Source organism: Egretta garzetta, unplaced genomic scaffold, assembly GCF_000687185.1.
Source record: "Egretta garzetta isolate BGI_Z169 unplaced genomic scaffold, ASM68718v1 scaffold2, whole genome shotgun sequence".
Taxonomy (NCBI): domain Eukaryota; kingdom Metazoa; phylum Chordata; class Aves; order Pelecaniformes; family Ardeidae; genus Egretta; species Egretta garzetta.
In genome coordinates this window covers 3047641-3062243 of record NW_009258894.1, presented here as the reverse complement: position 1 = coordinate 3062243, position 14603 = coordinate 3047641, and the positions used below count along the sequence as shown (strand labels likewise).

The window sequence follows — 14603 nt, the reverse complement described above, 5'->3', positions numbered from 1 at the left end:
CAAGAGATGTCAACAGTGAACTTAACAGCCTGTACCTAAAATTGAATTCTAGGATCTATGCTGGTGGCAAACACCTGAAAGTCAGAGTAGCAGTTCCCAGTCTTTCAGCATGGCCTTCTGTTCAAACTAGCCTAAGTAGAAGGAGAAACAGTGTCTTACCCAGCTTAATTTCTAAAGAACAAGATTCAGTAATTTACAACATTTTGTAATGTACACTATATAAAATACTTTAACCTCAAACACATAAAATCTTCCTGCAGTCTCTGAATGGACTTCTGAAATCAACTGTCTGTTGCAGGAAACAGTATTTCCTCTTGTTCTCGGAATACTGCTGATACTTAATTCCCTGTAGTGGTCCCTCTGTTCTTGCATTATCAGGTAAGATAAGACAAGTCTTTGTTGTTTTATTAACAAGGCTAAGAATACAATCAAATCCCACCAATCAGTATGCAGCCAATACATATTCCGATACTATTTTTATGGAAATAATGTATTTTGTGGGAGAGAAAACTAAGATAAAACTTTGTATGTCTTTCACAGCACAAGGCATCATGTTCTAACCACTCAATGAGGCTAACCGAAACATAGGACAAGCTACAGAGCTGAGTGTCTCCCACTTTGAAAAACTTTTTTTTTTTTTTTTTAGAAAGCAGGGGATAGCACTGCAGTAAATACGTTGCTGCCACTATACTTTCAACAAGCCAGTAGGTTTCCTTCATTATGCTTTTAGCCAAACACATAGCGCATGCAGAAGCCAGAGGAGAGGGACAGAAAAAGAGACAGAGAGAGATTTATGCTGGTAATAAAAAGCCTGATATACAAATGAGGATAAAAAATGGGGCCATTGCATAATACTACCAAAGTGCAATTTTATAAATAAGGAGACTATGGACCTTCATTGGTCAATCCATTAGTTCTGCATTTTGTACGCTATTTTTAAGACACAAGCTGAAGTCAGAGTACTTCTAAAAGTGTAAGTGAAGCCAATCTGACTTAATAATTTCTTAAGTGAACTACTGCTATGAAAAAAATAAATTACTATGTTTTGTGACAACTGGATAATAAGTAAATTACAGATATATTACACACATACTATACTGCACAACTGCTACGTCAGCATCATTCCTAATTAATATTTCTACTCTTAGATAAATCATTTAAGTAGTCCTGCTAATATTTCAAAAAATTCCAGGTGTGAAGCTAACTGGTTTTCATGAAGGGGGTAAAACTTTATTGCATATTGGGAAATTCAAAGAGAATATGAATTTATATTTTATCGTTGTACCATTTTAGAGCATTAGAGCTGTGCTTCTCTTGCCACAAGGGAATCACTTTTTAAAGAAACTCAACTTTGATTTAATTGAATTGAACCAGAGACAGCACCTCATTCTAGACAAGTGGAATTGTTAAGGTGCTGACTGGGGCTAGGTAGGTATATAGTACTACTACACTATAATGCCTGGAGTTCAACTAACTCTGGAAACCTTTCTGTAACTAAAGGTAAGTAGTTTTTAAAAACTTTCTGACCATTCCTCTCAAATAGGCACCAGTTGACCACATCCACAGTTTCACCAGTGCAATGAGTGACAATAAAAAGGAGTAGGTGAAAAGAAGCTTTTCCTAATTACGCGACTGAGCAAAATTAGCCTCCACAAGGATGTTTTCTATAAAAAAAATCAGGCAGCAAATTCTACTTCAAATTCTTCACAATGCAGAATACACAGCTTCCAAGTTTCTCTTCTGCTGGAAGATATTTTACTTCATCAATCAAAGACCTTCTATGTACAGCAGAAAAAAATCCCTGATACTACACTCACTTTCCTTTTTGGCAATCTTAGCTCTAGGGGTGCCAATGAATCCAATTCCAGAGCTTTTCTCAACAATTACCATTGTAAGGAATTTTCTTATGATGAATTTACAACATCTATTTCTGAAAAATAGATGAAATTGTTTATATCAGGTTATCTTTTCTTTTATCTTTTGTTGTACCTTTGTCAGAAAGCACGTTCAGTTGAATTCCCACAGCATTGATTCCATTTCTCTCGTGTCTGTGTTCCTGGTGTTCTCTGAAGGTCCAAAACTATTTGGTGACGACTTGGACATATAAAATTAAGAAGCTCTGAACTTGCTGCTTAAGAATCAGCTTAAGAAAAATATTTTCTTGGAATAAGAACCACAGAAATAAGTGTAGACACAAGAAACAACCTTGAGATCCTATCAGAAGTGTGGTCCTTTTTTTCCCCTGGATATGAGAGATTATGCAATACAACATTACTCCTTTTCTTCCCCTTGATCAAAGCTAATGGCAGGCTTTTGGACTTGATTTCACAATACCTCAGTTTGGCAGATTTTCTGTCATGTCATTTAGAGGTCAGGATGTTGTTTACTCATAGCAGCTTTTCCCATCTTCCAAGACAATAACAGATGACACTGAGCATTGCTGGACATGCATCCTGACAGTAAGCTGTATTTCTGAATGAAGAGCCTCTTACAAAGTTAGAAATTACACTACAAATCCTTTATGGACTCCAGAGAATCTCCAGTCCCTCCTTGCCTCTTCAAATAGCTACAGTTGCCACAGAGATCTTCAGTTTCGATGTATGTGCTCAAGACTGATTCAGTATTGCAGAAAACCTCAAGTCCTTCTTTTTGATACTCATCCATTAATCAATTATAATCAGATGCTGAAGCCTCATCTTTACACAGTGGGTCATAACATTAATTAATAATTAATTTTATAAAGTCTGTTTTTATCTCATAATGTGAATTCTAGTTAATCTAATATCTTTCTCCTTTTTTTCCTGTCCTAATTACAATTGAATGTATTTTTTGTTTCAATTCTTGCTGAGATGATACCATACCTTATTATAGAATCCTATCATGAAGCTGATATGGATTTACAACAGTATATGCATTTTGGCAGGTCGTGACCCAAGCCAGAGCTTTGGGAATTAATAATGAACTTCAGATATCATAAACCCACCTATATCTAGACAGGTAATTAGTAATCATAATGTAATGGCCATCTTCACAAAGACTTCCCAGTTTCACTGGCTGAAAATGGGTCAGGCTAACCAGCAAAGCATTTTGCAGCCTGGATATCTGTAAGTTTATTATTTTTAGTTTAATGTAAGAGATAATGAAGGACGCTTTTATTATATAATTTATACTCATATGTTACGTAGCAGTTGCCTAGCTAGACTACACATCATTGTGGTCCCAGACTGGTAGTGATTTTAAAACCACGCTGAAATGGTTGCAGATTGATCATGCAAAATCTGCCTCCCCAGCTGATTTTTCCCCACTTGTGCACAGTGCAATGCAAAGAAGAAAAAAATAAAACAAAAAAAGTGTGATGGGCGAGCAGGTCGACTGTGTGAGAGAACACGTGCAAAGTATACCTCAGAAACACTATAGGTGGATGAGCACGAAGGGAGCCGAGCCTGGTTGTGCAGTGGGGAAAAGAAAACATTGTTAAAAAAGAAATGGTGGCACAGTAAGGGTCTCAGAAGGTTTTCTGTACAGGTGGTTCCAGCACTGAGATAGTAGCAGGGGGTTCATTAAGTTTCCACGACCAGTTATTTCAGAAACTCCAAATTTACGACTGTTAAGGTGGAAGCTTCTTAAAATTAAAAAGAAAAAAAAAGTACTGTATTTATAAAATAATTCAAACTAATGATGAATCTGAAGACCACTATCAATCCTTCCTCCTCTAAATAACTGACAACGCTATCCTTAGGACAATGAGGTATTCCAGGATGAAGCTTTACCAATCTTTCATCTAAACCTATTAGTTTTATTTTAACTCTGCAAAGGGTACAGTGTGAAAACCCATTAGAGGCCCTCTTCTTCCCTGTGTACCTTTATGTTTTCAGATGCTCAGAATCAGCATTTTGACAATGAAGGTTTTTCTTCAGTCACACTGCCCCAGACCCCAGAATAACTTGCAAAGTTAAATGAGTAATAGCCAGGTATGTGTCAGCAGAAATCTGCAGATTATGTCCCTAAGCAACATAAAGTGCTGTGATTCTTGAGGGACACTGTCCTTTGTCGAAAGCTTTCAGCACAAACACAAGTTAATTGGTTACACTACAATTTTAGTGATTGCCTAAGAAACACTTTGTTTATACAAGGTACCCATTTTTCTGTACTATTAATCACTCAGCCATAACTCAAGTGTGAAAAAAGGACTCCACAATTATTTATAGGATTTCTTTTCCTAACATATCTGAAAATCCTTTCTTTGGTTGAAAACATTTCATGTTTCAATTATAAAGAGCAGTCCAAGTTGTTTGATTTGTTTTTTTTTTCCCTTTTGTTAGATTAATGATCTGATGAGAACTGGCTGTGAAGAAAGAGCAAAAGCAGCCTAATAAATGAAATCTTAAAAGACATAGTTCTTATAAATGCATTAAAAACCTTCTCTTGATTTTTTTTCTAGGGGTGGAAAAATGAATTATTAGAAGCCCCAGGAAAACTTCCTTTGAATTCAACAAAATCATTATCTATACAGCAGTTTGGATAAATCTGTGGTAACGATGAATCCAGCAAGAATTTCCACATAAATTATTATTGTCCACTTGCTGCCTTAGATATTATGATGGACTGAACAGAGAACATGGTACTCATAAAAAGTCTCTCATGAATATTCTTCCATCTCCAATGTGTATTTCATAATTTTTCATTGAAATATAAAATATCACTTCCAGGAAAATTCTACAGTCATGTTTGTCTGTGTTCATTTACGTCTCCATTATATACCTCTATACAGCTGTTGTTTCTTCACTGAAAACTTTTTAATACTCTGAAAGTATTTTTATTCCTTTCTGGCACTGAGTATTTCATTTGCTCAGCTAGATAATATTACTAAGGAAATCTGAATCACTTCAGAAGATCTTAAATGTTCACACACACTCAGCACTTTCTTCACCTGATGAAATGTGTTCTTATAGTGCAATGATCTGCAAAAGGATTAAGGAAAAAATAGAAAATTCCTATAGAATTACAAAATAGAAATTTTGTAAAAGAAATAAAAGAAAAAAGAAAAAAAAGAGAACCCCTTCTGACAGAGCAAAACCTGTTTCTAAAAACATTGCTTTGAAAGCTTTCTAAGAAAGATGAGGTGTGCTTTGCTTAGAACAGGGGTTCTGCTATTCGCCTAAGACTTTTGGATGAGTCTCTAATCAAGATTCTCATAAATCATGTCCAACCATTCTTCCCATGGTTTGTCTTGCAAAACCATTAGCTTCAGCTTTGCAGGTGAGGATCCAAAGAATGAAGTAACAGCAAGAAACATCACAGCAGCAGGTTTTTTAAGTATCAGCAACTAGATAAACAGAAACAACAACGATGAGGAGGTTTGGAATTGTACTCTGCAAAGTTTTGAAGAACTTGGCTCATCTTGTCCACTCCTCACACTAACTTACAAGGGGTATGCTAGACACTTCTGTGTTCCTTTAATCTTCTCTTAGCTACTATAACTATGATGCTATTACTTTCCTTGTCAAATTATTCTGTGATCTAATTATCCATATTTTCATTAATATCTAGGCTAAACTTACCATTTAACTTTAGTCTTATTCCTATTAGAATTTAATCACTTCAAATAATTTTGTGCTTTCTTATCGTTCCAGTTTTATAGAAGGAAATGATAATACTCCCTTCAATAAGACACCTGTAGATTTTATTTCTCCCTATGCTCAATCACACACACAATTTTCCTTAATATCTTAATCTCACTCACTCCAAATGCCTTTTTTTTCTTATTCATACATATACTCTCAATTTACCTATGTCATTTTCTCATAAAGATGAAATCAAAGGGATGCTCAAGCATTCTAGTCTCAAAATGATCCAATGTTCTTGAGGGAAGGATTATACTCATAGCACACTTCTGCACATAGCAGTTGCTGTTTGTTTTATTTTCAATAGGATCACACAATGAGACTGTTGAATCTGCTGCACACTTATCATTTCCTGATCACTTCTGTGCCATTGCCTTCTTGCTAACTAGTCTCCATTTTTGAGCATCTGCCTGATTTCAGTATTTTGTAAGTGTATTTCTTCTGTGTTATTAAAATTAAATGTCAATACTTTTCCAAGCTCCTTTGATGATTCTGCAATCTGTCACTTACTCTGCTTACAATTTGCTGTCATACATGAACTCCAGTGAATGTTCTTCCAGTTTGAGAGAGGGGGCAGCTCTCCTTATTTTGTTGGCTACCAGACAACCCCTCCATATTATGTTAGGTGAAGCTATCGTGCTGACATTTGAGCTGTTGGGCTCTTTTCCCCCATGAACATTCAAGTTGAGGGGCCATGTTGTCAGTCACAGAATTCTTCCACTGTGAGAATGATTTAAAAAGAGCTATGCCCATTTACACCAACTGAGAATCTCATTCAAAGGCTGCAAGAGCAATTTGTTGTTAGTCTAAAGGTCTTACTGGCTTGACTTAGATCTTTAATAATGGAATATTAAGACCAGGAATAAAAGACCCATAAATGCAATTCTTCATCATGATCAAAGAAGGCAGGTACTTAAAGTAAGACAGAGCACTGCATGCAGGAGACTGTAGACTCCGAGAGATACAGCTGTGTATGAAAAACGATAATCCTGGTTTCATTGAACATCATCTATGGACAGCATTTGGCCTCTGCTATGAATTCTGAGAACACTTTTCTTGAACAAAATCAGAACCTTTCATTTGGAACGATGCTGGTCAAAAGCCACATGAAAATTGTTTTGCATAATGCTTGGGAACTCTGTGTACAATTTCTATACTCAGATTTAGGTTTTTTTTCTGATGGGCTTTCCATAATATCTTTCTGCAGATTTTAAACTTGCTTTTAAAATTCTTAGCCTGCACGATTACAAAAAAAAATAATAAAAATCTTCAAAAAACAGATTGAAGCAGTATTATTCTGTTGAATCTCAGCTGAACTTGACACTTTCAGGAGGGTATCAATTTTAGCAGGTATTATGAGTTCTAAAATATAAACCACTCAGTTGTTTCACTGCTCATCTTTTCAGTAGCTAATGCACTTATTTGCACTGCTACATTAATTTGAACAGTAGGGGAATGCTAACATGTCCAAGTGATAGGAGACTAATTCGTCTAAATGATATTTAACTTCAGCTTCAAACACAGGTCTCTGGGAGGGGTCAAAGAATTAAGCCATGAAAAGAACTGGAATAGCTGCAAGGAAGATGAATGAAGATCTCAAGAAGAAATGGAAAAACAAATCTCAGGTCAGGATAACTTATTTTGTAAATGGTTATGCGTTACTGCTGATATTAAAATTAGTGTTTAAAATGAAAAGTACTCAACCCTCAGAACTGCTTAATTAACTCACATTTTCATGCATGTTTTCAGTGCAATTTTATTTTAAATATCCGGCAGGCTTTCTAAACTTTCAGTGGAATCTGGGATATTCTGCAGAATTCTGGTATTTCCTGCATATTTCCAATGGCCTTTGAATTTAATCTGGAAAGCACGTCTTTGCAATTCATTCTGGAACAAAGGTTCCACCTTAATAGCATACGCAATGCTGCAATAGCATTTCATTGTCACTTATGAGGCTGGCCGTCAGATACTATATGCTCCCCCTCCCACACCATTCAATACATTTGCCACATTGTAGGAGTACTAAGAACTTACATCTAACCTCCTTTCCAAAAGCAGTATGGAAGAGATGAATATTATTTCAAAGATGAACTATTAACAGATACCTCTTTTGTTTTGTTTTGTTTTTTTCCTTCCAATTGTCCACTATTTAGTAAGGATTTGGCCTATTCTTTGATCAGTCATTTGTATATTGTCTTTTAAAATGTTGCCTTATCTAACACATCCATTACTACAGCACGAATCAGGGTGGCAGTGGCAAAGCAGGAGATTTTAGTTATATGTTACTAGAATTGCAATGTGTCCTGCTTGTTTTAAGAAACTTGAAGGGCATATGCAGACCATATGGAACAATTCTTAGTTCACTCTGACTACCTTCCTTACATTGTGCAGGGTACGGCCACAGAATAACGCATAAAGTGGCACAGAGGGACAGGACAATTGCATGCCAACTAATTTGTCATAGCTAATGTGGTCACAGCTTTTCATTTGAAACCTCTCCTCATGTGACATTCTGTGAAATAACATGTGATGAGAACACCTTTTTTGTAGTACAAAGGTTCATGGCATAATTTTTTTTTTTGCTTTATATTTATTCGCTAGTACTAAATGATGAAATTGAAGAGTGAGGATTCTAAAATAAAGGAACTTGCTTTGTCTTGATTATGACTAATAAATTTGAGATCCCACCAAATCTAAAATATCACACAGTTTATGCCCCTCAGAACTTGATTCTTAAAGATTTGCCAGGGAAAAGATAAAGTACTCTAATAAAATTTATTTTGCAGAAAGCTGCAATATATTGGCAGCTAAATTTCCTTGTATTTGAGCTGCAAAAGACTATAAACTCAGAGACTTCTATTTGACAATGAGCAGAAATCAACTTTATGTGGGATACGTAGCTGGATATGCAAAAGCATCCAAAACAAATAAAAATTATCAAATCATTATCATTACCAAAACTATCTTGCACTATATAACCAGAGTGGAATATGCATTAGAATGATAGTGCTGAAAATGACAAGTCATAGTGTATGGAAGACATAAACAGGACATGAATCTAAAGAAATTATTCTGAGAATCTTCACTGGATGCATGTGCAAAGAGATAAATGGTTACTAATTTTCTCATCTACTATCCTCACAACTGCCCCTTTTTTCTACTTTTCATTATACATTAAATTATACAGCTTAAATTCACTTCTATAGAGTTAATTGCTGAAAAGCTGATCTTAATTTATGAGGTGAACTACGAAACACGAGGTACTGCTGTCTGTATTGTTATATTGGATTTGACTTGCTTTATTAAGTATTTCTGTGAAAAATGGGCAACTTTATAGGTGTGCCATGACTGATATACTATCTCAAGATTTTTTTTTTGTTAAAGAACAAACCAAATGCGTAAGAAAAATGCTGCAGATTTTTTTATATTAGCCTGCTAAAAAAACAAGCAACAAAATTTGCATAGCTGGCATTCAACCAAATATTAACCTATTTTGTGAGGTAAAATAGGGACCCAAAAAGATTAAAGGCAAGGAGAGAGGTACATGCAAACCTATATACTTTTGGGTTACCTTATTTCAGCCATAGTCTTCAGTTCAGGTAAGGCTATCAATTACTGGCAGAAGATATTTTTTTCATTTAAATTAAGGACATCTATGTCATTTGTTGCTAAGTTTAATATTCAGGAAACATTTAGATAGCCAACCTCAATTTTGGAAAGGTTTTTTTTTAGTTGCTGTAAAGCCAAGCAGTTGATTAGCGTTCCTGAAAATGTAGTAGGATATTCTTTCAAATAAACCCTGTCAATTAGGTCATGTTTCTCACACACATTAAAATGAAACCCCAGCTAGAAAAGAAAGAAAACACAAAGGGAGAAAGAGAGAGAGAAAGGAAAAAGATGGGAATGAGAGGACAAACCAATCAGATTTGGTGATACCAGCCAGTGGAAGTTTTAAAAAAAAAAAACAACAGATCACCGAGTGAAATCGTACATTTACTCGGAGAGAGCATCCTTTGACATTGCCTTCTAGGTGATCTCTGAGCTCCTCCAGCTTTCGATGGAGCTACATGTAAACATCAGAAAATGAATTGAAAAAGCAACCTGTTCTCATGTCACACTTTTTTTTTTTCTTTTTTCTTTTGTTCTTTGTTTTTGTGTTTGGGTTTTTTTTAATAAATCATAGCATAACACATTTCTCACTGCCTCTGGCAAAACATTTCAAGACATCAAAGTGCTTTGAACAACACAGACATACAAGCTCAGTAGATTTGGAGACCGGAAACAAGATATTTTTCTCGATTAACATGGCTCTTTTTCAGTACAGGAAAAAAAATTGAAAAATCAAGGGACGGATCATTCTAAAGCTACTGAATCACTGCTACATTGTTCATTTATTTATTTATTCACTTGTTTATCGGTAAGGCTGTGTTCTAGAACTTATTTCCATCAAAAAAAAACTTTTTAGAGGTAAATTTTCACGTTTGGGAACCTCAGTTAGGATTTCCCGTTTTCTCTAAGGATGTAAGATTTTGTGTTTAAATATATATTTTGGTTCATGAAGCTAAATCCTGGGCAATCAGATACAGAAATAATAATCGTAAATTAGGTGTCAGTGGGTGTGCATAAAAATAATAGGTGAATCCCAGCACCTAAACAGGTTACATCTTCTGCATATGTATGTGCATTACACATGTAGAATGGTGTGTGATGACCCATTAAAATGCACAGGTGACAGTAAGTACATACACAATTTTCAAAAACAGCACAGAAGCTGTGCCTTTCTTGTATTTTCCTCCATGTGAATTCAGTGGTCCTGAATGTCTCCCACTGAAACAGTGCCTCATTCCTGTACAGTGCTCTTCTCATCTACACTGTAACTAAAACCTCTTCCCAGAACACAAGATGAAAAGATAAAGCCTCACAGACAGTGAGGAATGCTACAGATGCCTCTAGCTATAACTTGTATAAACAAATAGCAACGGGCTTCTTTTTCTACGCTGAGATTAATTTAAATGGTGGCATTACTGGAAAGAGGTGCATAACTAATCCTTCCCCTCCCCTTCTTGATGCTCAGTGAAAGAACATTTTCACAGAGAGCACCTGTGGAGCAGTGTTAGAGAGGACAGAGAGGATGGCTTGTCCTGGAACAAAGGCAATGCACTCACATACAAAACCAAACCAAAAGGTCAAAAACCAAGAAGGCAGGAAAGGCAAGGAGAGTGCAAAAGAAAAATTAAATAATTAGCGCTTGAGAAAGTGGAAAAAAAGTGAAAAATTGGATGGCTGAAAAAGAGGCAACTGTTGAGATGGAGACTTAACAGAATGGCCTGGACTGCACATGATCAGCATCTTGGTATAAGTTATGTCCTGCGTTTTAAACCATTTATTAGGGTATAACACTATGCATGGTGGGTACTGATTTAGGTATCTGCCTGTACTGTTAATTGCTCTAAATATTTGAGTATGTTTGTACAAACATAAAAAAGGCAGAAGGGACTAATTATTAGCAAAACAGTCGCCCCATTCTTATTAGCCTCACATGAATATCTCTCTCATTTCCTCTTTATTTACTCTCTTTTTTCCTGATTTAAAGGCTAGATATACATGAAATATTCAACTCTCTTGTAACAATCTTTTGCAGAATTAAATGCAAAAAGTGTGAGCTCTATAAACGTTTAATTATGTTTCAAGATGGGAAGCAGTAGTCTGAAGATGAGTAAGTCACTTCTCCATGTAACAGGCAGTTAAGATACAACAAACAACATATATCAGAGAAGTGGTTTAATCATGATCACCAAATTACAGGCACTTCAAGAAAGTTGTTACTATCTCTTATTTGTGGTGACATTCCAAGCTAACTAACTGGCAGCCTGCCTTCAGTAGGTTGTTCTATGTGTAGCACAGAAACAAACAAAATGTGACCCAACAGCAATAAGAATACTGAAATAAAAATGATGGGATGGTGAGAAATGGAAAAGCCCCTTCCCTCCCTCCCCTCACCTCCCCCTTCAAAAGGAAAAGAGTAGGCTATAGAAGAAAACTTGCAAAATAAATGTTAGAAACATATTTACTTTGAGGGATCCAACTCTACTAGCAACTCCTTTGCTTTCATCCGGCCGTCTAATTTGCTACAATGGGGGAAGATGGGTAAAAAAGACAGAAGAATAAAGAAAAAGTGAACTTAAAAAAATTTCCACACAATCAGTTAGCAGTACATGCAAGACATCAATTTGACTCTCTGAGACACCTCTATAGGACAAAGACACAGACTCTAATTTCTGGAATAAATGATGCTTTATCATGGCATTTTAAACTTGCTTTGTTTTTCATTTTTATTTCATCATATTACCAATCTGGCACATACGTTGCATGCTGAATTCACTAACATTTTTGAAAGAATACATGTTACTTATTTGATTTGGATATGAAGAATAACGAAGTCCTAAAACTCTAATGGAAGAAAAAAAACACCCTATACCTTCTACAAATCATATGATCATCGTATGCTATAACTGGGAGTATCAGGCCTGGCAAGTATCATGGTTGATACCTGACAGAATGCAATACAGATTCCTATTGACCCAGGCCTAGAGATTTTAGCCACTGCTATCAAGATTCCCAGTTAAAAATTATGCTGCCCAACCAGAAAATTTTAATGCCAGACCAACATTAGATTTTTATTTTAAATATACCACGTATATCACCTCTCCCCCAACATCTCCTACCTGATTAATTTTCCTTTATTATATATGTTTTTTTCCTAGATGATGCAGAGGATGGAAGAAACAAATGAGGTAGCTGCTCAAAAGCCTTCATACTGTTAGAAGCATGTAAAATAAATAATTCATTTACAGCAGAAGTTCTCTTCAGAATTACTGAATCCAGTAAATAAACCTCTTCTACTGTAAATTAAACTTGTGTCGTTGCATTTGAAGTAGAGAGGAAGAAGACAATAAAAATGACTTTAGGGATATCCTTCTAGTCCAAGTCAAGACTGAATTGAAAGTTTTTATTATCTGATGGTTGTTTCACAGGTTATGTAAAACAAAGTCCCACACAACTGAGGTGAACCCTTCCAAACCACATTAACTGTCTTTTCTCTAAGAAATCTCAGCAAGAAAGCCAAAGACTGAATGAACCATGGAAATTCAACTCTGCTTTATGCTCTCAGGAGCACACAAGCAAAAGCACAAGTTAGTTTGCCACTTTTTGTTTTTCCCTAATCCATGGAAAATAGAGTAATTAACATTCAAAACACAGTCAACCAAGTGCTTTTTTTTACTTGCAGTAGATTCTCAAGAAAATAATGCAACTAGGAAATATATTAACGATTTAAATATTTAGTTCTAATAGGATGTCCACTAGCAAAATACACTGGAAATATTTATGTAAATTGTGGCTTTCCCTCCCTGGTTTTATGGCATTAAAATAGTATCTGTTCTGAACTCACAAGTGAAACACCCACATGACTGTTTTGATGGAACTCCAAGTAAACTCCAAGCAATTCTAGTATACTGACCAAGAAAAATCTGTCATTCTTAAATAAAATGCCTCATTTAGAAGACAGATTCAATTAAAATATATGCAGTTGTAACCTAGTTGCTGTATTTTTCCTAATTAAAAAAAAAGGAAGCCTCAAAAGGCAAAAAAGACCCTTATTTGCAAAGAAAACAAGAGGAGTTAGAGCAAAGATACTTGGTCCAATACCCTGGTTGAGACATTACCAGTCCCAGACAGTAAGACATAATCAAGCCGAACCTCAATTCATGTTACTAATTTGAAACTTTTTTTGAAAATAATATATTCAATTTTGTTTTGAAAAATGACAAAATAGAAAAAATAAATGCTGATAATCTCACATAATGACATGGAATTCGGATATTAAGAAAAATGCTACATACCACAGAAATTTGGGAAAAAGTTGTAAATGATAGCAATATGCATTCCCCTTCAGGGAAAAAGTTTTTCTTCTATTACTTACCAATGTGGGTATTGTGGCTGCTCAAGTTGTGCTGAAGCTTTAGGATTCAGTCAGAAATTAACTTGGAGATATTACAGGAGCATATAACTGACATTATTTATTCTTTCTTTCTTCATAATATATAGAGGAATACATATGCAATGTGTATATTGCGAGCAATGAGATTATAAATGCTTGAAAATATAAATTACAAGGACATAGGCTGAGGTCAACTCTTGTTTTATATCCATCACACAGTTAATGTACATGATAACATCTTTTTTATGGGAACCTTGCAGAATGCAACTTGGACGTTTCTTGAGGGATGAATCAGAGTAACATGAGTATTGCACAAACTATACTACATCTGTTCTGGGAATTAAATGGGCTATTAAACCCCTTTTTTTTTCACGGCAAATGCCACAGAAAGGTATTCAGGTATATCCTTATCTCTCTCTGGTCAACTCCTGTACAATGTTCTAGACGTTGACTGCTAAACTGGTATTTCAGAAAATGGCATGGATTATACACTCCCTGTTTTTCAGGAACTCAGCTAGACACAAGAACCCCATCACAGATGAACACTTGTAGCTAGAAAAGATTAGAATGAAATTTAAATATTCTAATTACAAGCATTCTAGAATGCATCTAAGTATTCTAAATCAAAAGTCTGTATAATTCTATCCACATCAGTCACTTGTGTGATCTAGAAACAGATTTTTTGATTTTTCTGTTACCCATTTGTGAAATGAAAACAGTACTTCCTCCTAAGTAAAACAAAGGACTAATAAAAAGAACCTGAACAGTGACGTTGAAACAAAACTTTGTGCCTCAGATTTTATAATTTTTTTTTTATACCACAACATAAGGTAAATGAGTGGATTAAGAGATGAGGCAGGAGCAACACCAAGTAGTTATTGGCAAAATGTTACCTGAAAGACGCGAGGCTTTTGGAACATCCTGAAGGAGAAGAATGAAGTTATTCAATGCAATGAAGCAAAAAACGTGTTGTGTAGGGA

The 14603-nt window shown here is 35.4% G+C and overlaps 1 protein-coding gene across 5 annotated transcripts in view; it reads right to left on the bottom strand.

Annotated features, from left to right (window-relative positions):
- The window catches only part of GPHN (gephyrin), a 267856-nt gene that overhangs the window by 68079 nt on the left and 185174 nt on the right, over positions 1 to 14603 (bottom strand). For 3 of the 5 annotated variants that reach the window (XM_035889816.1, XM_035889818.1, XM_035889820.1), the window contains one exon: positions 11696 to 11752. The exons of the other annotated variants lie outside the window; for them this stretch is intronic. In XM_035889816.1, the coding sequence (XP_035745709.1) occupies positions 11696 to 11752 (57 nt within the window). The remainder of the gene's footprint in view (positions 1 to 11695; positions 11753 to 14603) is intronic. 5 annotated transcript variants of the gene reach the window in all.